Source organism: Emydura macquarii, unplaced genomic scaffold, assembly GCF_026122565.2.
Source record: "Emydura macquarii macquarii isolate MOO-44397 ecotype Brisbane River unplaced genomic scaffold, CSIRO-AGI_Emac_v2 contig_1876, whole genome shotgun sequence".
Taxonomy (NCBI): Eukaryota; Metazoa; Chordata; order Testudines; family Chelidae; genus Emydura; species Emydura macquarii.
The window spans coordinates 5759282-5784056 of record NW_027132013.1 but is presented as its reverse complement, the minus strand read 5'-3'; the positions used below and the strand labels follow the sequence as shown (position 1 = coordinate 5784056).

The following is a 24775-nucleotide window of genomic DNA, read 5'->3' as shown; positions in this document are numbered from 1 at the left end:
ACAAACAAAAAAACCAACCCTAAAGTTTTGCCCTATTTGAATTTTACTAGTTTTGCTAGTAGATTACTATGAACAATGGAAAAAACACACACATAAGGCTCAGGGTACCTGTAACAAGGTAAAAGTGCTGAGGTTTGCAGAGGGTTATTAGATCCTGGCTGGACTCATGACTGCTGAGGGTGGAATATAAAGGGAAGGGAACAATGGATGTCAGAGGAAGGGGTGTACATCTAACATCTTGGTTGGTTAGGGCAGGAAAAGCCCCTGGGCATTATTTCCCAGTTTATTTCAGTTGATTGGTTTTATTTTTTGTTTTGTTCTAAGATCAATAAAACAAGCCCAAGGAAAAGGGCCTTAAAAAGATTAATACTTGGGCCTCTCTTCCCACCAGCTGGCAGCATCTCACAGCATAGTGGACAACTGCCCTACCTAATAATGATTGCCTGAGTCAGTGATGCTATGAGAGCCATAGATACCCTCTGAAAAGAGATACCAATGAGGCACATAATATAGGAACAAGTACAGTTCCCCCATATTCATCTATTTTTCCTGCTCTTTGACACATATCGTATGTCTGGCAATAATCTGCCATTTCATACATTTGGCCAGAAGAAGCTTTGATTAACTAGTTTTGATATTCTTTATGCCAAAGTGTCCAGCCAGAAGCACGCCAAGGACTCCTCAGTCTACATCTGTGGAGAACATCATAAGCTCTAGAATTAAAAACGCATTAGAACTTTGAGCTGTTATTCAGTGTCCACTTATGGGCAGAGAATAAACCATTATGGGCCCACAGCTCCTTGCTCCCCCGTCCACCTTTCTTGAAGCATGTTCTAAATCAGGATTCTTTAGTAGTAACCCGCATCACTGCTTCTAGTGTCCACAATTTGGGATCATCTACAACAGGCATGTCCAGGAGTTTCCACAAATTCTGACTTCCCTCCTGTCTCACAACTGTTTTAAGGCGCTCTAGTCACTATTCCTGAAAATGTTGCCAATCAGGCATTATATCACTGCTTTTCCTTCTGTGCCACCTGGCCTACCCCAGAGGAGAAGGCAACATCATGAGCTTACTCACCTTTGAGTTTCTGAGTATATAATTAGGTAATGATGTGCCTCTTGGTGCAAAAACTAACAATGTGATTCATGTTTAGTTCTTCTGGTCTCCATGTCGATCTCAATGCTTAATTATCATGGTAATTAAGCATTAGTTCCTGACCTTTTGTGGCAGAGTGTTACCTAATTTTCTACATCAATTATTATAAAGCGTCATCATAAACCTGTCAGTAAGAGGGGAATGCTACACATGCACTGCTAAATAAAACACCTCATAAGCTTTATTGCGATTTATTGCATAGCTTGGTTTAAAATACAGTTTGCTGTTGTACACAGATGATATGTATGAGATACAGAAAAATCTTTCCTGTGGATATTCTGTACCTTGCTTGTACAAAAAGCAGAACACTTCAGGTCACTTCAGAGCAGATGGTTGCAGTATTACACCAGCATTTCCCTATATTAGCTCATTCTGGCAAGAGGATCAGGAACAAAGATGATATGACAACAGGGCATCTCTAGAGTTTCACACATATACGTCACTGTCACATTTAAATAATTACATAGGGTCAGATCCTCAGCATGTGGAAATCTGAAGACGTGCCCACGAAATATGTTATTGATCACCATTTAAGGCTCTGTGGTGGTGGCAGATAACAGCATAGATCCCACGTGTGTATATGTGCCTTTGTAAGTTCATCTAATGACTTTGTTAATCAGGAGGTACCTGATCCTGGACCATTAAAGTCAATGGGAGCTTTGCCATTGTGTACTGGTATGCGAAATGTAGTATAACTCTTTCGTCTCTTAAAAGAGGTGGGTGGTGTCGATTAAAACACCTTTAATCCATAACACAGAAACTGGAGCATACAATATACTTCATTTGTTAGGTAAGGCCACTCTAGGGACTGGCCACAGTTTGCAGACACAACATGGATGCATCTCCAGTGGTTCCACAACAGGCAAATTTCATATTGCAAATGTTCAGTATGGTAAAGTTCTTAGGTATTTGGGTTTTGTTCATCAGGAACTAACCCTACAAAATGTTCACTTCTACCCAGGTTTGTGCTGCCAAAAACCTATATACACCAATCTTTGAAGAGATACCATCAACAGCTCCTTTAGGCTATGCAGCACAAGCACAAACAATGATTCCACCATATTCAGTATTGCCCAGAAACAAAGGATCAGAAGACATGAATCAATGATGTGACATTTGCAGACCCATGCTCTGTGGTATGCCATGTTATTGGTGCTCGTCTGGTGGTTAGGATAATCCATAACAGATACTTCCCAGCTTTCTGCAATTCCTTACCATCTTCCCTTTTCCTCAATGGGCTGAGAGAACTTTTGTAGACATACCGATAGACTCCTCCCCAAATCTATCCCAACATGCTCTATTTTCTAGTCAAACCCAGCCAGGCCACTCTCACCAGCAAGCAATCATCTTTTTTTTCTCTGTTCCTTTAAAAAGTGTTCTCTTAAAACCCTTTGATCCATGGTGTTCAAAGCGCTCCCTGCCGGGTTCAAAAGCTGGAGAACCTGTTCAAGTATTTGCTCATCAGAGATCTCCTGCCAGTTTCACAGGGGTTTAAAACAACAAACAGGATTTCATTTCAAACTTTGCCAGCTCAGGTGGATTGTGAAAGTCTTTTTTGCAAATCAGTTTTTAATTTTTCTCTGGGGAACAATAGGAAACAGAAGATGGGAGATAAAATGTAGCAATTCAGTTTGGAAAGGATTGCACTTTCACTTGGGAACACCCATGTGCACTGTGCGCGCTGCAGGTTAGCTGCTTTAAACATGGAACGTTATGCTTGCAAAAAAGAGTAAACCAAGAAGAAAGAATAAACTCCTAAGCTGAGCCAAAGAGAGCAGGGCTTCTTCCCATCATGAAAAGCAAGCGATGTTTCAGAATGTGCCACTAGTAATGCCATCGTCTGGGCTAGATCCATTCCTGGGTTAAGTGATTTAAGTGTATTTGGGCCATGGCTTATAATTTGTTATTCTTATAAACATAAACATACATAAGAAGGTTGCAATTCAATCAAGGTCTTCAGTGACAGCATAGGAGGTTTTAAAAAATCCTTTAATGCAAACTAATGCTGATCTTCTGCTTTTGTTTTGGTGGGTGGTTTTTATTTTATTTGTATTTTTGATACTTGCAAAGAGGCATATGGCTTAAAACTGACCAATGTGCTTTAGCAGTATATAATCCACTGCTTGATAACTGGCCAACACAGTGATGCCAAATCCAGCATAGATTTCACAGACAATAGCATTTCTGCAGCTTGGTTTTCCCTGCAAGGATCATGGGGCTGGCCGTAGATTTTCCAAAACCATAAAGTCATGAAAAACTTAGCAAAAGTAAAATATACACAAGACAATGGTATATACCCTTGATAGTAAAATTATATTTGGTAACTGAACATCTCTTTATAGGAGCTGAACTGTAGCTGCCACATTGCAATGCACTGAAACAGTCTAGGATTTTTTTCAAGCAACAAATTGGAGTTGCCCTGTAAGCAGGTTTTGTGGGGTTTGAGCTCTAATTTCTTAGTCACCCATTCTCATTAGTCATGGACATTGGCCATCTCCGCTCATCATCCGGAGAGCAGATTCACTTTTTTCTTAGTCACTCTTCCACAAACTCTTATATCTCTGCCTCTTGGATCCTTCATCATCCAGTTGGGATTTGTGAGCCAAGAAAAGGATAAGTGGGAAAGAGCCTTAGTACCACTATTAATTATCAAAGCCAAGTCAAGCCCTCAGTAACTCCACTGATGGTCAATGATCAAATTTGGCCTGGAATCACTAGGATCTAATAGACAGAACCCATAATGCCATTTTTACAGTGTTTTTTTCCAGAGCAGAAGCACATATTAACTTCACTCCTCACAGCCAGTGATAGCTGGTGACAGACTGGGAAATTTTCATTGTTTTCACATGCTTTGTTTTGCCAGTAGGAGCATGGGGTTGAAGAAAACGTCTTCCTAGGCTTTTTTTTTTTTTTTTTTTTTTTAAAAGCAAGAAGGGCTGAGGTTGGAGGATAGTACTTACATCATTGAACAACTTTGTAAGTCAGTGAATTTGGTAACTGTCATCTAAACCTGAGAGCCTGCTGGTTGAAGTGACAACTGCTACAAAATTCAGCAAGCCCTGTACTCTTTGCTAGCTTCCAGAGATACTAATGTTCTAGTAAAGCCCTTAGGCAAGACCTATACGATAGGCTTCAAACACATTACAACCAATACCTTCACTAAATTCAGTTGACTCTTGTGCTCTTTCTACCCTTCACTATTCTAAAGCAATAATTCATGCTACTGAAAAGCTGTTTTCCTTACAGACCTCAGATACCTGCCCATCCCCCAAAAGTCAATCAGACTGATACCCCCCAATCAGCTGCTTCAGTGTTGACTTTTATACTTGATTGCTCACTTGCCCCAGGTGAACTAGCTCCTTACATTAAACACAGCCCCTGCTAATTTACCCAGCACTCAGAATCTAGTTTCACTAGGCTTATCACAATCTTTGTTTATAAGTTTCAATTACCTTGTAATTTACTTGTCTCCATGTGCCTCCATTCCAGGTTACCGCCATCTATATGAGCTCTCTAAGATGTTGTCCCAGATCTTTGGGAGTTAGGGGCATAAATACCTTTGAGTAACTGAACGCTTGAGTTCATTCTCTATGACTGGGGTACTGGGTAATTGTCACTCTCAGCAACAAGCAATTTGTTATCCTGTAACTTAGGAGGCTGGTAATGGCTAGATGACTCAGAGAAAGCAGCTTTTCCCTAGTTTAGATTTATACCCATTAATATGAATGCAATAAGGAAAGAGTCAATTGAAAAAGAGAGGAAAGAGCAGCCTTCCATAGGGACAGGTAGCGAGAAACCATTCTTGCACTAGTGTTTTAGTGCTTGAAAGCCAGAAATAAAACAAACTGCCATTTAAATTTGCAATTTACTTAAGCTAAATAGACACCTTTACCTGCATAAATGCTTTATATATGGTCCTAAATTTACAGTAGGTAATAGCCCTAATTTTGGAAATACTGAGATCATCTAAGAGCAAATGCTTATTTAGGGCCAGATTTTGCCTGCTCATATGCAGGTGCATAATACAGGGGTTCGAACAAGGAACCTGTCTCAAACTTATGTGACCAGCATAAGGGACAAGCAGCATTTCATTTCCTCAGCCTGCTTCTCATTCCCAGCCCAGACCCCTTTATGTCACAGTAGCTGTGCAAAGGGGCTGTGGGGTGTGACTACACTACTATCAAAGGTTGTAGACATACTGAAGCTAGCTTTGGTCTAACTAGCTCAAAAACAATAGCAGTGAAGCTGCGGTAGCACAGGCTATCCACTCGAGTGCAAACCCAAATTCCCAGGTGGCGTTGTACAGCCTATATTGCCAAGGCTTTGCCGCTGTTGTTATCCAAGATAGCTAGATCAAAGCTAGCTCAGGTATGTCTACCCATGCTGCAGTCACATCTCTGATTGCAGTGTAGACATATCCTTGGTGTACATGAAAATCAAGTCTCCTGCCTTCACAGAAGCAGAGGGACTGCTCACTTCCCTCTCCTCTGGGGGCAGAGCACATGACAGTCCGAAGAGGGTGGGCTCCATCCCACTGTACACCAGCCAGCAAAACTGGTCAGTCACAAAGTGCATCCTATAGAAAAAGGAGGCTGCACTCCTAGCATCTCCCTTGCATATGGGGGAGTGGATCTCAGGGTGTCTAGCTCAGTCTAAGGCTATGTCTACACTGACAGCAGCAAATTTGCCACCATCAGATTGATTTATCCAGTTTGATTGAGCGGAAGTGGAGACCTGCTCAATCGATCCGGAAAGCGATTTAATAAATCCACCCCCGGAAGAAGAGTAATGCTGCGCCAATGGAAGCGCTACACAGTGAAGACACTGCGGTAAGTAGAAGTTAGGAAGTCCATGGGACATATGCAAACCACTCTCCGTAGCTTCCGTATCTCCAGTCGACTGCCGCCGAATTTCCCAGTCAGTGTAGACCAGGACTTAGAGAGACTAAATTAGCATAAGAGAGCCCAGTTCACACTGCTTTACACGTCTCAGCTGAATTTGGCCCTTGGTATATGCTGTGTCTCATGATTGCATCTTTCCCAGTGTCTGGATCACTCAAACCTAGCCTTGGCAATGTGTTAAAGTATCCATTGTTGGCAGAAAATGATCTTTCTTTGAAAGTTTCTATAGCTTCAGTGTACATAGCCCTTTATAAACCAGTCACATAGCCAGTTGTTTGGCCCTCTCAGGCTATGTCTACACAGCCAAGAAAACCCCCCAGCTGGTCAATGTCAGCTGACCTGGGCCGTTGGGGCTCAGGCTGTGCGGTTGTTTCGTTGTTGTGTAGAATTCCAGACTCGAGCAGGAGCCTGAGTTCTGGGACCCTCCCACCCTGCAGGGTCCCAGACCCTGGGCTCCAGCCCAAGCCCAGAAGTCTGCATAGCAATGAAACAGCCCCGCAGCCTGAGCCCAGCGAGCCTGAGTTGGCTGGCTCAGGTCAGCCACCGTGTCTAGTTGCTGGACAGACATAGCTGAAGTATGTCACTCGTGACACAGATGAAAATAATTAATCAAATTAATCTACATTGTAATACACTGGCTGAAATGAAGTTACAAAAGGAGTGAATTTTGGCTGATCATGGGTTTCAGCCAAGCAGTTAACAAAGCTAGTGCAGTGTCTGTAAGAAGCACAAAATGGACACACAAGAGAGTGGAAACATGATTTATTTAAATATGGGTAATAATTCACAGACACGAATGACTGCACTGCTAAAAGAAGTTCTATGCAGTCACTCTGGGTATCTCTAGACTGCAATAAAACACTTGCAGCTGGCCCATGTCAGCTGACTTGGGCTCCCGGGGCTCGGACTGTGACCACTATAAAATTACAATGTAGGCATCTGGGCTTAGGCTGGAGCTTGGGGTCTGGAACGCCGGATGTCTACACTGCAATTTTATAGCCCTATTGACCAAGTCCCACGAGCTTAAGGCAGCTGCCAGGGGCCAGCCGTGGGTGTTTAACTGCAGTGTAAACATACCCTGATTCACAAATTCCACAGAGAGAGCATTAGCAGTGTTTCATCCTAGAGTAGGCACTCCAGTCATCTTGTACTACCCCTTTTCCCCCTTCCCCACTGCACCTCCCCACTCTACTTTGCAGATAACAGGAGGGCCTGAGCGGCAAAATTCACATTTGGATCCTAACTTTTCCAAAGTTTAAAAGTATATGAATCTGGGGTTAGGGTTTGGGTCCATCTTTTCTTATATATTATAGCAGGACAAAAAATAGAATTTTCACCCTATAGGAAATGATGAGATTTTGAAATTTGGTTTTGTCCCACATTGGAACAAAAAGTCAAAATTTCAGAAGTTATCACAAACTAAAAGATTCCAAAATATTTTTTCACCTTATCGAAACATTTTGTTTGATTTTATTGTTTCAATTTTAATATCATGTAATATAATAATATACAAATAGAAACTTTAAAGTCAAAACAAACATTACAACCTTATCAACATGTTTCATTTCCCATAAAATACGTTGATAAAATCAGTATGTTCCCAAGAAGCATTTTGATTTTTACAGATCAATATTTTCTAATAGGAAAATGTTTAGTTCGAAAATTTTTGACCAGTTCTACTGTATATCCCTGTAACCACATTTTTCACAGGATTTTGAGTGCTGTGCCTCTTTAGATACTCTGGAAAAGGGCCCTCAAATGCTAGAACTCCCCACTTTCCCTCCCAGAAGAAATCTTTAGTGCGGGACTCCCTTCTCAGATACTGGATCTTAACACTCATTTGACAAATATATTATTATGATAAAAAAATCCATTATGGACTTGAAATTTTCCTGTTCAGTGCTTATAACCTGGAGTGATGACTAGTATAAACCTAAGATAGATATACAGGTGAATTACTGGTGCTCATCATTTATATACTGCTGGAAACAAATGTAGCATTTAAAAATCAAACAGAACAAATAGTCCTTTGCATGTGCTTTTTAAAGAGGTCCTATTACTGCATATTAGGTTTCCTGGGTCATACTGCTGTTAGGATGATCAGTACCACACCATCAAATAACAAAAAGCTGCAGTGTCCAGGAAAGCAAAGCATTTTAAAATCAGATACATGGCAGTTTATGGTCTTCTTAATGTAAGTTCCTGGCAAAGAGTTGAAAATTGAAACTCTAATAAAAAGTAGGTCATTAGGATACAAATAATGCGAACTGTTGCATAAATTCATGATGATCCCATTCAAAGCAAAATATAATTCTTTCTGAATACGAGCTCACTGCATGCTCATTGCTCACTAGCCCAAAATCAGTTAGTGAATACCCTTTCTTTAAAAGGGATTTTACAGCTCTTTAAGTAATGCATTTATTTTACAGTGCTAGGCTCAGGTACAAAGTCATGCTGCTGAAGTTGGAATAACATATAGCAGAATTGTTGGATTTCTCAGTGTCTTGTGGTAGGCTTTTTCTTTGATTTATAGGACTGCAAGCTGTTTTTCTGACGTTTACTAAGTCTCCCTTTAAAAAGGTTTTTAACAGAAGATACAGCAATTTTTAGCTTTTAAAAAAATGAATAACCCAAAGCAAACTTATAGTTTTAGGCTAGATAGAACCTTTATGGTCAGCCTCTGGTGTGGGGCAATATGTACCTCTCCAGACTGGTGCTCTTTGCTATTAGAGCAGCTCAATGAAATTGAAACTTGGCATGAAATTTCCCCCTTTTTTTGATGAAACGTCAAAACAAAAAAGTTGGCATAATTTTTTGAAAGATTTCATTTTTGGTGGGAAAAAAAATCCCACTTTCTCTCACTTTTTAATTTTCTCCCCTCTTTTTCCTACTTAGAAAGATGAGGGAAAGTGGTTCCCCTCTCCACCAAAACAAAAAATATTATCAAATAATGAAAGAGTCATTTTTTTTCTTAAAAAATGAGAAAAAAATGTTTTTCACATTTTTTTGTGAAGTATACTTGCCTTTTTTGCAAATAGTTCTATGCACTGTTCATTATTTAATTACATAAAAGGAAATATTTGGGGTGACCATCTCAATTCTAGTTATTCTGGAAACATTTGCCAATTAATTACAATAAGAGAAGATTGTCATGCTAATGGTAAAAATAACATCTTCCATCTGAATTAAGGGCATGATCTAAATGGATCTCAAATTGCTTTGCTGTCTCTGCTTTGACAAAGCAGTTATTCAGTCACTGAAACAAAGTTTCCTCTGAGATAGAAATGCAGCAACAAGCCTCTGTTTGTAAACTTGCATATTATTCTTCAACGCATAGTGAAGAATACCCTGTCCAAGTGCAACTAAGGTGAGAAAACAGGCAGGCAGAATGACTTTTCTACCTCTGTAAAACATTTTGAGATAAAAGTGCTGTGTAGGTGCTAAGTACTGTTGATAATAATAAACACCTGAGTAGGAATTTAGTAAGGAGATTCATCCTACCACCTCTACTGTCTTGCAAAATGCTATGGTGGGTGTTTTCTGACCATAGGTAGTTTGTCTCAGTTTCAAGTCTCTAAAAATTTCAGTATAGTATCCTGTACCACCATGCTGGGGCATTCATTTTTTTCGGTACTAGGAAGAGGGCCACTACTTCCCCTTCCTGCACTAATTTCTTGGCTTTCAGGGGATGGTGTACCAGAATTGTTCGTTTGAGATAAACTAGTAGAAAGAAGGTGTGCCAGTGTTTGCAAATTCCAGATACTCATGAACATGACTAACTTTTAGCTAGAAATGGGCTTGAACCAAAACTCCAAGTGCAATCACCCTTACAAAATTCAGAGCCAAACTTTGCAATTAGGGTCCATTTCTAGTTTCAATTGCACCTCCAAATGGAATGTGTGACTCACTTTAGACATATATCCACCCCCACACCTCGTGTTCTCTCACCATATATTCCTGTGAAACCCTGAAGATAAGTTCACAGAAAACATTAGGCAAGGTCAAAAAGAAAAGATCCCCCACATTATTGCAAACTTGAGGGCACTCAGCACCTCAGAAGAGTTCTCAGTAATCAGTAAGATCAAGCCCTGCTTTCATGTTGTGTGTTTCACTGGAGGTCTTTGCAATGCATTCAGAAGACAAGCTTTACATATTTTAGGTCTTAGAGAGTGAAAAATGTGACTGAAGCATACATAGTCTCTGAAGATGCTAACCAGTATGTCTTTTATAAGGCAGAACAATCATTGTTGCTAAAATTTGTTAGCTGTAAATGTCTGTTAAAAGCAAAAAATCATAAGATGCCTAGTAGGAAGAGTAGCGGTAGGAAAATCGAAAAGAAAGTAATTACTATAACCAACCTGATATATATCCAAGACCTTAGTGGATCTTAGTGGTGCTGGATGACAGTCAGCATGTAGTAAAACAGAGCCACAAGGGATAATAATCTAAGCATTTGAATTTTTAACGTTGCTGTTAGCAGTGAGATTTTTATCCACAGGTCAGAGAGAGAAAATACTGCTCCAGCATTTTCAGCGTGCTGCATATGGTACACCACATCTCTGAACAAAACATAGATGTAGCATGTGATAAGATCAAATGCAGTGTTTAGTTTTTGTAATCTTTCCCCAATTACTTGGGAACCGAACAGCTGTTCTCTCTGTGAAATGTAGCATTTGCAGTGATATGGATTGGTGACTAACAGACTGTGTTATTTGTTTAGATAGTTTCTGTGGCCCCATTTCTACCTTGTAAATGATATTTGGCCTCCCAGAGTGACCTGGGATTTAATGCTCATACAAATTCTGCTCTCACACCAATGTATGGAACTCCTATGGAAATCAATGGAAGAGGCACAAATTAAACTGAGGGCAGAATTTGACCCATTATGGACCCTGATGATCTATCCTCCTTATATTGAGTAGGTCTATTGATGTCTCAGTGAGTAAGGTACCCACTCACTGTGAACAGGGGTGGCAGAATGAGGGCAATAATGCATAAATGAATGGCTTTTAAAAATGTTGGAGAAATAAAAGGCATTTTGGGCTCAATTCTCCCCCACGCCTGAACTGTGCTCAGCACAGAAGAGTTGGGGGCCACAATGGATCCAGTTGCAGCTCCCTGATTTGGCGCCACCTGTCCTGGCATTAGTTAAGAGAGTGAAAAGGACTTTGCACAGTGGAGCATAGGTGTGGCAGTGCTCTGCTCTGCCACGATCCCTTACTTTGGCATTCCACCTGCCACCCTGACACATTTCCTGTGCTGGAGGTGGGAGCAGCTGTATAGAAGCAGGCTGTGCTATCTTTACACCAGTGGGGAAATCTAACTCCACCAGGGAAAGTCTCCACTGGTGAGTCACCCCAGGGAGCCAGGCACGTAGCATCACTCAGGCAGTGCAAGTGGCCAGAGCAGAAAGGGGAATCTGTCTCATTGTTTCACGGCAACAACTTTTGCATACGATGTAAGCATATCCTGTCTACTCTATATAGATCTAGTTTTTTCCTTTGAATATTTTTAGGGCTACATTCTACTTCTTCTTGCATGGATGCTCTCTAGCATATCCGTTCGGAAGCTGTGCAGGATGTTGCTACTCATTCTCTGAGCACAGAGGCAGCGTAACTAGTCTACAGCTTCCCCCTAGACAAGTATACAGGGCTCCACATCCTCTTCAGAAGATACAAGAGGGAGCACATGCTGCAGCTTTTGGCTGCCAGTATGAGGATCACTGCTCAGCATGCTCCTCTTTGTGGTAATTCACCTAGTTCTGCCCTGCACACTCAGATCCCCACTCCTTGGGCACTGCACATCACAGGGCACCATAGGCAGAGCTTAGGCCTCTCACCCCACTTCCCCTCTGAGGAATCCACGGCACTGTAGCTGATGGGCATTTGGCCATGTTTGTATGGAACATCCTTGACAATACCCGACCACCATCTCAGCTGAACTGTTTGTGCCTTTTGGGACTCAAACTCTGCAAGGGATGGGAAATTCCATATCTTGCTATCAGAATCAGAGTCACCAGACACGTGCGACAGTGGTAAATCTAAAGTTGAACTGTTTTCTCCCACTTCTGGCACCTTGTACTATAGCTACTTACCTGGTATTCATTTTTCTTCTAGTGCCAACAATATGCCTAAGCAGGTTGAAGTGCGGATGCTTGAAAGCCAACTGAGCCCTGTGGAGCCAAGGCCCAAGAATGTATGCGTGCGGTTCTGCCAATCGCTTAGAAAAAACCTGCTCCTGTCTCTTACTGTATTTGGTAAGGTATACCTGTTTTGTATACATCTCATGGTTCTTTTTGTTTGTCCATCTAATACCACAGACTGTACCTGTGTTCAGCAATGGCAAACTTGTAAGCAATCCCAGGTGGGCAGCCAAGGAGTGAATGGACCAGGGAGACAGAACTTACCCTTTTCACCCATAAGTATGGTCCCATTAGTTCAGGGAAAAGGCACATTGATGGAATAGCATGGAGGAATCCTGCAGAGTTGATGTCCATGCTGCATGTGTTTTGTGGATGTAACAGGATTTAAGTGATGTCTTCCACCAGCACTAAAGAAAATTGAGATTTTCTCTTTATTCTGTCTCTTGTAAAAAAGGAAAAAAACAAGCCTTTACCTGATCCTTTACCTCTAATTCTACACTTTCTTCCACACAGCCTGTCTGGGACTCAAGCTTTAGCTCCTGTCTCTCTCTTGCCACAGACACTGGATTCAGTGACCTATTTTGAAATAGTGCTTTCTGGTTTTAGCAGTCTGACATCTCTTTGTGATTCACTGGCACCAGATCCAATCCTTTTTTTCAAATGTGGTGAATTCACAGACCCCAGTTTATTTTGCCATGGCTTGAATGAACAGCTGCAGCTTTAGTACAAAGGCAGTACAACTTTCAACTCTCTCATAGCTGAGCTTGTATGGACAAGAAGTTTTGGCTTGGGCAGTCCCTCAAAGATGCCTGGTTCACTTTCCCAAGAGGGAAATGGATCAGTCAATTGATCACAAACTATTATAAAAATAAGTTTATTTCTCATTGAACCAAACTGATATTACCAAAGAACCGTAAGTTATTCCAAGAAGTTTCAAAGCACAATTCAGATCTCATTGAGGTATCTTATTACAATGGAGATGATACATTGGGCCTGAGATCAGAAAGACAGAGAGAGCTGAGATGAAAACATACAGTAACAGTGCCTAGGGAAACTCAAGTTTTTTGAAGATGTAAACACTGTACTTAGATTGTTAGCTATTTGGTGCAGGGACTATCTTTTGTATTCCGTGTTTGCGTACCTCCTAGAACAATGGGGTACTGATCCATGACTAGGGCTCCATGACTAGACACTATTACAGAATAAATAAATAAGAGTAATAACTAATTAAAGGAATTGTTTAAGATGATCTAAGGTGGTGTGACTGAGAACAGTGGGATGAAATTCAGCAATCAAAGGTTTAGGCTGAATATTGAAAAAAGTTATCTAATAGTGAGATGGGTGGGATTACGGAATAGTCTCTTATGGGAAATGGTGGCAGCCCCATTGCCTTAGTTATTTCAGATTGGAATAGATGAAGAGGTGTACTGTACTGTATTCTGCTGTAGGGAAGAGTCCTGACAGACAGTAATCTAATAGGTCTGATATGAGTCTGTGAACTGGATACTAATAGTGATCCAATCAGAGAACTCAATGTTATTATTAAATGCATTGGTAGCAAAATATCAAATGTATGTTCATCACAAAGTGATGCTAGTTTTCCCATCAGGTCTCTCCCTGAGCTGTGATATTGTTTGCCAATTCATCTGTAGGAAAAGAGAATTCAAAGCAAAATATACACTTGGTAAGACAAACTAATACTATTGTGGTTTTGAAATGGCACTGGTCTAGTGGTGAAAGCAGGCGAGTGGTACTCAGGACTGATAGGTTCTATTCCTGGCTCTTCTCTTGACTGTCTGTATAGCTTTGAATAAATCACTTCACCTCTCTGTGCCTCAGTTCAGCCATCTGCACAGTGATTATACTAATTACACTTACCTTCCTCTCAGGGTATTGTAAGGCTTAATTAATATTGGCAAAATACTATGGGTTGTCAGATGAAAAAGAACACTGCACAGAATGTAGTAGGATCATTCTGAAACCATTTTTCTTCAAGATTGTTCTTTTGTGTGGTGTTTAAAGATTCAAGTTTCCACTGTACTCCGTGCTGATAAGGCCCCAACTGGAGTATTGTGTCCAGTTCTGGGCGTCTCATTTCAGGAAAGATGTGGACAAATTGGAGAAAGTCCAAAGGAGAGCAACCAAAAATGATTAAAGGCCTAGAAAACATCTTCCCTTTGAGGAAAGATTGATAAAATGGGGTTTGTTTAGTCTGGAGAAGAGAAGACTGAGTGGGGACATGATAAGAGTTTTCAAGTACATAAAAGGTTTTTACAAGGAGGAGGTGAAAAATTGTTCTTGTTAACCTCAGAGGACAGGACAAGAAGCAATGGGCTTAAATTGCAGCAAGGGAGATTTAGGTTGGACATTAGGAAAAGCTTCCTAACTGTCAGGGTAGTTAAGCACTGGAATAAATTGTCTAGCGCGGTTGTGGAATCTCCATCATTGGAGGTTTTTAAGAACAGGTTAGACATACACCTGTCATGAATGGTCTAGTTATTAGGTAGTCCTGCCTTGAGTGCAGGGGACTGGACTAGATGGCCTACTGAGGTCCCTTCCAGTCCTACACTTCTATGATTCATTCCCCCACCCCTTCTTTTTGATTCTCCTTTCAGGTGTCATCATGGGTGCATTGTGTGGGGGTCTTCTTCGCCTGGCAACTCCAATTGACCCTGACATCATCATGTTAATAGCCTTCCCAGGAGATATCCTTATGAGGATGTTAAAAATGTTGATCCTACCATTAATTATATCCAGTTTAATCACAGGTGAGATCTATTAGCAATAAATGCTTTAAAATGCTATCTAAAGACACTACATGGTTCATCTTTTGTGAGAAGGGAAGAATAATGATGTGATGCAGTGAGTCTTTTGCAACTAATGATAGCTGATTCATATTTCATGGGTCAAGTCCATGTCTGGTGTAACGGCATTGATTTCAATAGTTGATGCTGTTAATTTTTTTCCAAACAAACATGCTAATCTCTTGAATGTCACCATTTTCCTAATGTACTGTCTTACCCACATCCTAAAATGGGACTAGCATAAATGGCAGCACAGGTCTGGAAAGCATGGATTGCTCAAAGCTGTGTTGTCTTTCTTGAAATGAATAGCTTCCAGGAAATAAGAGACAGAAGGACAATGTCATGCTCTCACTACAAGGTTTGCTTAGCCCTAATGAATATGATAAGTGTTTCTCAATAACACTCCTCAATTAAGGATTTGCTTGAATGCAGTGTTGGCCATTTTTCCACAGGTAGCAGGAGTTGTTCACCTGGGAGAAAAAATGGAGGTTCTTCAGGGCACCACCTATATTGTGAATGATTGTTAAGGGAGGAAAAGCATCTCAAGATAGTCACTAAAAATGGAAATAACCATAGGCAGAGTCCCCAGATGGTTTGTGACAATTTGATGAATTCTATAATAACAAGTCCCACTGCCTTATTTTTTAAACACAGGACTGTCAGGTTTGGATGCTAAAGCTAGTGGCCGATTAGGCACAAGAGCCATGGTCTACTACATGTCCACTACTATCATTGCTGCTGTGCTAGGGGTGATTCTGGTTTTAGCCATTCACCCAGGAAATCCGAAACTCAAGAAGCAGCTGGGAGAAGGAAAGAAAAATGATGAAGTGTCCAGTTTGGATGCTTTCTTGGATCTCATCCGGAATCTGTTCCCTGAAAATCTAGTCCAAGCATGCTTCCAGCAGGTAAATATTCCTATTCCTCACAACGTTCTTTTTAAAGAACCTTTTTACATTCCAAGATATGTGTTCAGAGTTCTGGCTTTCACCTACTGAAAGGTATTAAATTACTGAGGATGCTAATAGTTTTGGGCAGGTAAATTAAGAAAATAGTTTACAACTATTTTCTTTTACTATGTAGTAACTTTGTGACTGATTTCAATTCTTGAGCACTTTTATTTCTGAGTCAATTTTTTTAAAAAAAAAAGTCTTTTCAGTCCACTATTAAGTAATCTTTTTAAATCACCTCATTCTTTATGTACAGTATTTAATGCTCTAGAAAGATGCTGGTTGCTGGATGGTTGATGGGTCATGGAACCTTTCACCTCTCAGCTGCTATTTTGAATTGAGCCTCGGTGCTAGTGACTGTTCTGAGAGTTGTCCAATGCCCTCTGATTGAAATGTATTGGTAGTTTCAGATCAGTTCCCAGTGATCAAATGTCTACATTACAAAACCCACTGTCACCTATAGCAAGTTCACTGTCTGGAGACCAAGATCTACATGGATAATGGAGCCAAATGGCTGAACTGCCTATAGGGGGCTCTACCAGGTCAGGTTTAAGGCATCTTGTGGAGGCAGTGGCTGGTAGGGGAGGAGATTTACACTGTTGTTGCTTATTCTGTACTTATTCTGTAGTTAAATACTTCAGCCTCTAATCACTTTTCACCAGCACTAAATTAACACAATGTTGATAAGAGATAAAAGAAATGTTTGCAAAGAACATATGCTTCCCAGTTACTCTGTCAGCAACTTTCTTGTAACTTTCTTTTTCCTAAAGTTAAATTATTTGGCAATCATACAGCCTATTTTTGTTGAACCAAACAAGATTTGTTGCCAAACCTGTTTTTAGATGCTCCTTAGTGGTACTACTTGAAATAGAATGTTAACTGGAGATGTGGCTACAGGTAGGAGGGTTGAGTGAGTAGTAAGTTGAGAACACATAGAGGGGCTGATCTAAGCTGCCAAAAGGATCTAGAGAGCTTTGTTTCTTCCCCACACTCTCACCTAAAAACACGGAGTTCTTGGCGTTTAAAAAGAGTATGTTCAAAATATTCCCAGATCATCTTGGGAATAGAGGTCATGTGGTCAGACCACGGCTGGCTAAACACCACAGTGCTTCATTTGAAAATTGAGATGTGTTCTCATAAAATAAGTGGGGTTCTGTTTTTCCCTCTTTGCTTCTAGAGGAAGAGAATTCAGCCCTTGATCTGTAGAAAATGGATTGAATATCCATAGGTAGGGACAGGGAATGAGTGAGAAAGAAAGCGAGGGAGAATTAAGCTGATAATAGCCAACACTTCTCTTGGACCCTGTTGTTCAGTGGACATAGTACTAATGGCTAATGATGTACACAGTTCATCTTGCCTCCTATGGCTCAGCTGTTGCACTGACCGTTTTTTAACATTGCCTCTTATGGGCCCAGTCCAAAGTCTACTGAAGTTAATGGACAGACTCCAGTGACTTCAATGGGCTTCAGATGGGAGTCCAAATGAGCTTTTTAGTGTTCCCATATTTTATCTGAACAAACTCCACCAAAGCTTCTGCCATAAAGCCAGATTCCTTTTGCTATTCAGCCCTAAATCCTCACATACTGGCTTCTAGAGCTGACCTCTAACTGTCTTCCCTCTTGGTTACCGGGGGGGTAGGGGTCCTTTCCCCTCCTCACCTAGTTTTGGTGGTGTCAAAGGCTGCTTTCCCTTCTTGTGGTTATCAGGAATAGATCAGTGGCTATTCAGCATGTCCAGATGACCTGGAAGGCAAGGATTCTTTTTGCAGCACTCCAGCCAGGTATTTAGGGGTGATTTTGTAATGCTAATTACAGCGTCATTGAGTTGTGATGATTCACTAGGGGGAGATACAGTTTCCCTGACTGCCAGGTAGATGATAGTAAAGGGACTCAGACTGCATGCAAAAAGCAGCTTGTTTGGAGAGTTGAACTTAGCTGAGCTTGAGACTTTTGTGAACTTCTTGAATGATTTTTTGAGTTAAAAAAGATTTTGATTTGTAAACCTCATTTTCCTGTAATGAAACCCATTGTTTTTCTGTACACCCATGCTTATTTTATGAGCATACCTCTAAAAAGTGTTACACCATCTCACCTAAATGTGTGATCTAGAATGACTACTGTAATGTACAGATAAGCATTTTTACTTTCAAGATGCTTATCTGAACCTGAACTTTGAGGTCAGCTCATCATCACTAGTAATTATGGGTCTGATCCTGAGAAGTGCCGGGGACCTTCAGCGTTCACTGACTTCCATGGGAGTTGTGAGTGCTCAGAATCAGCGCCCCCTATTTATTTCTATAGCTCTACTCAGCTTTGACATTACATCTATCTCACATAAAAGTTACAAGATGATAAAATTCCCAAGAGAAAAATCAAATCAGATGAAAAACAAATGTTGGCTGGCTTTAGGGTTGCTGAAGAGTTTCTTGCATATTTTTATTTTCTAGATTTAGAAGAGGCACATTTTTAAACAGGGGTAAAATAAGATGTTAAGGCTATGAATCTGGGCATCATCCACAATATATCCCACAGGAGCCGTCCTGACAAGCTGCAGGTACAAGTGTAATTTGATATGGTGCAGCAAAGGCCCTGTATCCCTAATACTTTAATTTCACAGTAACTTGTCCAGCTGTTGTGTCCCAAGGTTTTTTTCTGAGTGCTATCATTAATGTGATTCTGCATCTCTGCCTATAGAAATAGCAGATGCTTTTCCAGGTACCAGTGGCAGGACATTTTGGATTATCCATTGTGCTAGCAACAAGTATCTGTCCGGTTAGATATTTCTTCTGCAATCCAGCTCTCAGATTCATTAATTACTGTGCCAGGAAGTTCTCTGTGTATACCAGTTTTATTTGAACTCTCATAGTTAAGAACCTTGAACCAATCACATGATGGGAAATGTGTTAGAAATATCAAAACATGTTTTTGAACTAAACTGACCAAGGCAGATAAGATTGAAGGTGCCCCTCTGGGTAAAAGGACTTATTGTGTAGCATTGCTAATGCAGAATGGCTGCTATGACCCAGTCCAAACGGGGTGCATTTTGGCAGAGAATGAAGAACCTTATGTACAGCATACAAAGCATGAAGTGTTTTTGTGATCCTTCTGGATGAAAGGGGATATATGTAAGATGTTATGTATTAACAATTAAGAAGAGGGTGTTTGCCTTTCTCATTTTGCTGCTGTTTTGGAATAGGATCCCAGGACTTAATGACACTTGAAACTATTATAAACAAACTTATTTTTGGAAGAGGGGTTAGAGTTGGTGCCTGTATGGTCTGATCCTTTAAAAACAGCACTCCCTGGGGTTATTTGGAATGGGAATAAAGATTATTATTATTATTTTATTCTCTGATTCCCCATTTATATTAAGTCCAGTTCTGATTCCATTCACACCCCATCTTTTAACTCCTTCAGATCCAAACCGTCACCAAGAAAGTGCTGGTGCCCCCGGAGACTGAAAAACCACCTAATGTCACTGAATCTGTGTTTGCTATGATGAACGAGACGATGACTGACGCACCACCAGAAGCCCAGCTGGTCATTAAGAAGGGGCTTGAGTTTAAGGATGGAATGAATGTTTTGGGTAGGGAAACTTTTTTTCCTATCCAAACTTATATTGATAACATACCAGCTCTTGCTTTTCAGTGAACAGTCAGTGGGTAGCTAGGTTGGTCTGATTGGTTCTGGAGTCCAAATTTGGCCTACACAGTATATCACCAAAGTGGCTGCCACTTGCTGGCTGTTGGTTGGCCTATGTGATATAAATCTGATGGTCACAGTCCTGTTCCTACTGACCATGTGTCCACATCACAGAATCAGCCACCACAATTATCACTAATTGGCATCCATGAAGCTGAGAAATGATCAAGGCATTGTTATTATTAGTAATTTGTTAGATTCTGTGAATACCCAAAATATCCTGTTCATTGGGGAAGCCTGAACAGCTGGTGCCCCTGCTTTGCCCCCATGGAGACAAAGAATTTCACTCTACTGGGCAATCTTTCTAGGGCACTTTATATCTAAGTTGTGACTTTGTTCTAAGTGAAGGGAGGGAGGGAGGAAGGGGGAAAAGTAAACTACGCCAGTCAGGGAAAATCCTATTGACATACCTCTGAGTCACAATTCCCTCCCTGCTTCCTCTGTGTACAAGGGAGAGTAATTTCCAGATAACCTTTAAAAGCACTAATTTACAAACCTCCCCCACTATGCCATCTCAGCTGTCCTGACCAGCAAATGGGGGTGGAGTTAAAAGTTCTGCCCATTCTCCACCCTCCCTGCCCACTTGCCTCATCTGTGGGAGAGAAACAGGAGGCAAGCATGCTGCACCTACATACTCCTGTGCACCAAGACATGTGGTCCTATTAGTCACATAGAGGCTTAAGGAAGGTTCCTATTCCCTCTTACTCACCTGCGTGTAGTCCAGATAACAACCTACACATACATTTGTGCTGTTTGAACACACATCCACGCTTTATATTATACATCATTCCAAGGCAAAATGCTACCAGGGTCATTAGTATTTACTTATAAATACATAAAAGGAGAATATGGAGATTGTGAGAGTTACATTAACTTGGTACTAGGTTTTGGAGGAAATTATATCCCACTGACAATGTCATTATAACAAGAGGGACTGAAAGGCCAATAAATTGCTGAAGCAGAAAAAAATTAATCTACTACTGTATTATACAGTAATGGTCCGGTAACACTACAGCTTATATGATACCATTACTACAGTGGTTTGGTCCATGATGACATAATCTGTCAAGATTTTTATATGAAAAATGAAAATGTAGGGGATTGGCCTCATAGTTGCGTAAGTTAGAGGAGCTGGGCAAATTCCTGCAAACACAAACAAATTTGAGTGCTGTGGGTACTGTGACTGCTAGTTTGGCATTAAGTGGACAAAACCACCTACTAACATTTTCTGACACACAGTTGGGATTCCAGGTAATTACTTGGTCTGTGACTATTCAAGTATTTTTCAGCAACACATCCCTCCCTACTCTACAGGACACACAGACACACATCCTTTATTTCCCCTCGTGAGACTCAAGTACAACACTCCCATACTAACTAGTGAGTTTTTGGATAGCCAAACTAGTCATTTCTGGAATCTGAACCCATTTCCTTCCCCTATTTGTATCCTACTGAGACTCACTTGGCTTTTTGACAAGGGAAATTCCCAACTGAACTCACACATTAGGTAAATGCTGAACTCTCATCATGTTTCACACTTCAGCCTCTTGAGGACTGCTGAACTTCTGAACTTTCTATCAGTGTTAATTAATAAGCCCAGTCTGCCTCAGGGTCCCTGCAAATTGCCAGGTAGAAAAGTCTTGCATTGGAGCACACTAATCCTAAATAGTATATATACATTATCAAATAGTCCCTAGCGTACTCATTCACTCAGTTGAGTCTCATTTTGGTTTTCTAATACCCAAGAGTCTCCTCCATTTGCTTAAAACAATTATGATGTATTTTGTTTTATTACTATAGGGCCTTCTTCTGCTCCCACTGGATTTAAATAGAAAACTCCCATTCTTCTTTCATCTGGAGCAGCATTAATCCCTTAATATGTATTTCCATATTTTAAGACAGGGAAAGATAAACCCCCCAATTTTTTGTTTTGGTTGAGTTAATTACAAGAATTGTGTGTGTTTGGGGGGGAGCTACATTTGCATCTCATTGTATTTTGGGGCTGTCACCCTGTACAAGGTGGAACCACATCAGGGCTGCTCTAAACTTAGTCTGTGAGGCTTCTGCAGTGTCTATGGCATCCAGAATGCTTATGCACTGGGAGTTCCTTAGTGAACAGGTCCACCTCTTTTGTGGCTTCTTTACACCACAAGAGCAGTGTAAAGGGAGTTCCTTAGTGAACAGGTCCACCTCTTTTGTGGCTTCTTTACACCACAAGAGCAGTGTAAAGGGACCATGCAATGGAGACTCAGGACCCCTACTTTCAAGCTGAATCAAATGAAACACTGCACATTCACTATTAATTATTATATTTTGTTGATTGATTCGTCATCTAGGTGCTATATAATGATATAAGAGAAAACAGTCTCTACACCAGGGAATTTAGACTCTAGTAAAAATGAAGAATACTTCTGGGTTTCCATTGCAGAAGTTTAGAGCCAGGTCACATTAATAAGTGACAAAGCATTTCAGCTGTGAAATACAGTGCAGTTGTTGGAAGGCTGAATTAACAGAGTAGCCCTAGCAGGCAGACTTTATTTTGGCACAGTTGCAGACACGAGACAAAAAAATATGCTTCCTAATGAGTGATTCTCTGTGGTGTGATTCCTCCAACAGGCCTGATAGGATTCTTCATTGCTTTTGGCATTGCCATGGGGAAGATGGGAGAGCAGGCCAAGATGATGGTGGATTTCTTCAACATCCTGAATGAGATTGTAATGAAACTAGTGACTATGATCATGTGGTAAGTCAAGGTCATAACTTCAAAGATACAAAAAATAAACACAAGTCAAATCCTGCCAGAGACTGGCTGCATTATTCTATATCAGTAACCCATACAACTAAGGATTTCAGCTTACTGAATACCTCTTTAAACCATGAGAAGGATGGTGCAACCAGAATAACTTTTTTTCCTTTTGGGGGTGGGGTGGAGGTCATAATTAAGGCCTATTTTAAAACATTTCTGAAGATGACAGGCAAGCTGTCCTTTTTTGCCTACAGGGTTCCAAGACATACAGGCACCAGTTTAAGACCTTTAGCATTAGTGTAAAAATGTTACATTTATTATAGAGGTTCACTACAATAAAAAACAAACATCCTTTCAAAACATAAGAACACTAAGCTTGTCCTGTGAGTCTAGTGTAATAATAAACCATAGGCTCAGAGGTATAATTACAGAGGAACCAAGATACATGCTCTATTTACAGTGTTCAACAGCAAAGTTGGCTTGCATCAATATCCAAAAGTCTCCTCCCATAGCCTCTGCTGTGAGTCCACATGCAAAGCCTGCATTCTATAAAATCAGCATACTAAGAGGCATTGAACTGGGCTGTTTCACTAGGAAAATGTGTGGTATGTCCATTCAGAACAGTTTCCCTTCCATGTCCCAGAACCAGAGTGACTCTAGCCTGTTGGGATGGAGGCCTTATTTACATTTCTTGAGCAGGATTTTTTTCTTTTACATCATTCAAGAGTTGTCCCAGAGCTATTTGCTGTTTATAAACAAGTGTCAAGCATTCCTATGTCATATACAGCTAGCCTTTCAGAACAGAACATGCTCCACAGCAGTTGGCATAAAACCCATTGCTTTTAGTACATTGTAGGTCCTGCGCTAATGAACTAGAAGGAGAAAGTAAGCAAAAAGCCCCTTCACTCATCCACCCAGCACAGGAAAATGCCATGCGTTGGCAAGTAGTGGTGGGCAATGTTAGGAGAGAGCATGTTAGTGTTTCTGGTAGCTTTAACTGGCCCAAAGTGGTGTGTTTGATTGTGTCAGGATTAGTCCCATGTCCCTTATGCACTCACCACCAGCAGCTATGAAGCACACGGATAGATCAGGCCACACCACTGCAACATAGGTAACAAGACTCACTGTTCCCCATGACTGCCTGGAAGTATAACTTCCTTTAGTGACAGCATTAAAATATACCTCCCTATGTGGTTATAAATGAATTAAGATGATTGGGATGTTACACATTAGTGCCTGGAATGTAACTGGTGCTTTGAGGTCTCAGGCACTGCATCGGTATGATGCTCATCTGTGTGAGAATGTATCACAGCTGAAAAGGAAGTAAAACAACAGCCTCATTGTCTCACCATGTCTCGGTTTTTCAATCTGGTACCTCATCACAAATAGACAATGTAGCTTTTGTGAACAAAACCATTTTGATTGCAATATTTATTATAACCTTCTGCTCTCTATTGTCTAGAGAAGCAATGAATATAACTCTTCAAATCCTCCAAGAGATCAAATTTACCAATATTCCACGTAAGCAGTACTGGCCGACACATCCAGGGCAACGCTTGTTACTTTGGTCTAATCGGTGATTTAAAGCTTCTGTTGGCTTCAATGTTGTAACAGCTAGCAGCCATACCACTAGAAGAACATTTGTTTTTTTATCGATGAACTGCATGTTCCTCTGCCCCTAGAGAAGGGAGATGGAGTGATGCCAGCACTACCTATTATTCATCTTTGTCCATAATTTATAAAGAGCTAGTGTTGCAGGGAAGATAAATGCCCTCCTTTTAGCCAAAGGTACAGGGTGTCCAGCTATTTACAATTTCTTTGTAAAGAGAGCTCCAGCCCCACTGCCAATTCTAATGATTTATGAGACTCTCATGAGCACCCAATTGCCATAAGAACATAAAATAAAGTTGGGCATCTAGGTAGTGACGCTGTATATCCCTCTATAGGGATTATCCTTGGTGAATCTTACAGGAAACACAGACTACCTAGCAACTGATGAAATGGTTTGAATTATTAGGCTTAAGTTTTCAAAAGTGATTAGTGATTTAGGGTGTCACTTGTTGGGTACCAACAGCTTAGAAACCTTAAAGAGGCAGCCACTCTTTGAAACGCAGATCCCTCCAAATGGGCTTAAGTTAGGCATCTGTAATCAGTAGCCACTTTTGAAAACTTAGGCCCCCATATTTTATTCAGGAGGGACATTTTATTGTTTGCATTTCCTCTCTAAGAGTATCCTTCTCACAGCAGCAATAGTATAAAAGAAGTTAGGCAAGGTGAATACCACAAACCAACATTTGTTAACATTCATTACAATTTGAAAGGTCTCCTTGCCTCAGACATGTTCAGGACCCTCTTACTATTTGTGAAGATTCAATAAA

General features: G+C 40.7%; 1 protein-coding gene across 3 annotated transcripts in view; it reads left to right on the top strand.

Annotated features, from left to right (window-relative positions):
- SLC1A2 (solute carrier family 1 member 2) overlaps window positions 1-24775 on the top strand; it is a 73237-nt gene that overhangs the window by 18478 nt on the left and 29984 nt on the right. For 2 of the 3 annotated variants that reach the window (XM_067557554.1, XM_067557553.1), the window contains exons 2-6: window positions 12174-12313; window positions 14815-14967; window positions 15658-15908; window positions 19367-19535; window positions 22268-22394. In XM_067557554.1, the coding sequence (XP_067413655.1) occupies window positions 12174-12313; window positions 14815-14967; window positions 15658-15908; window positions 19367-19535; window positions 22268-22394 (840 nt within the window). The remainder of the gene's footprint in view (window positions 1-12173; window positions 12314-14814; window positions 14968-15657; window positions 15909-19366; window positions 19536-22267; window positions 22395-24775) is intronic. The other variant, XM_067557556.1, reaches the window with a different exon arrangement.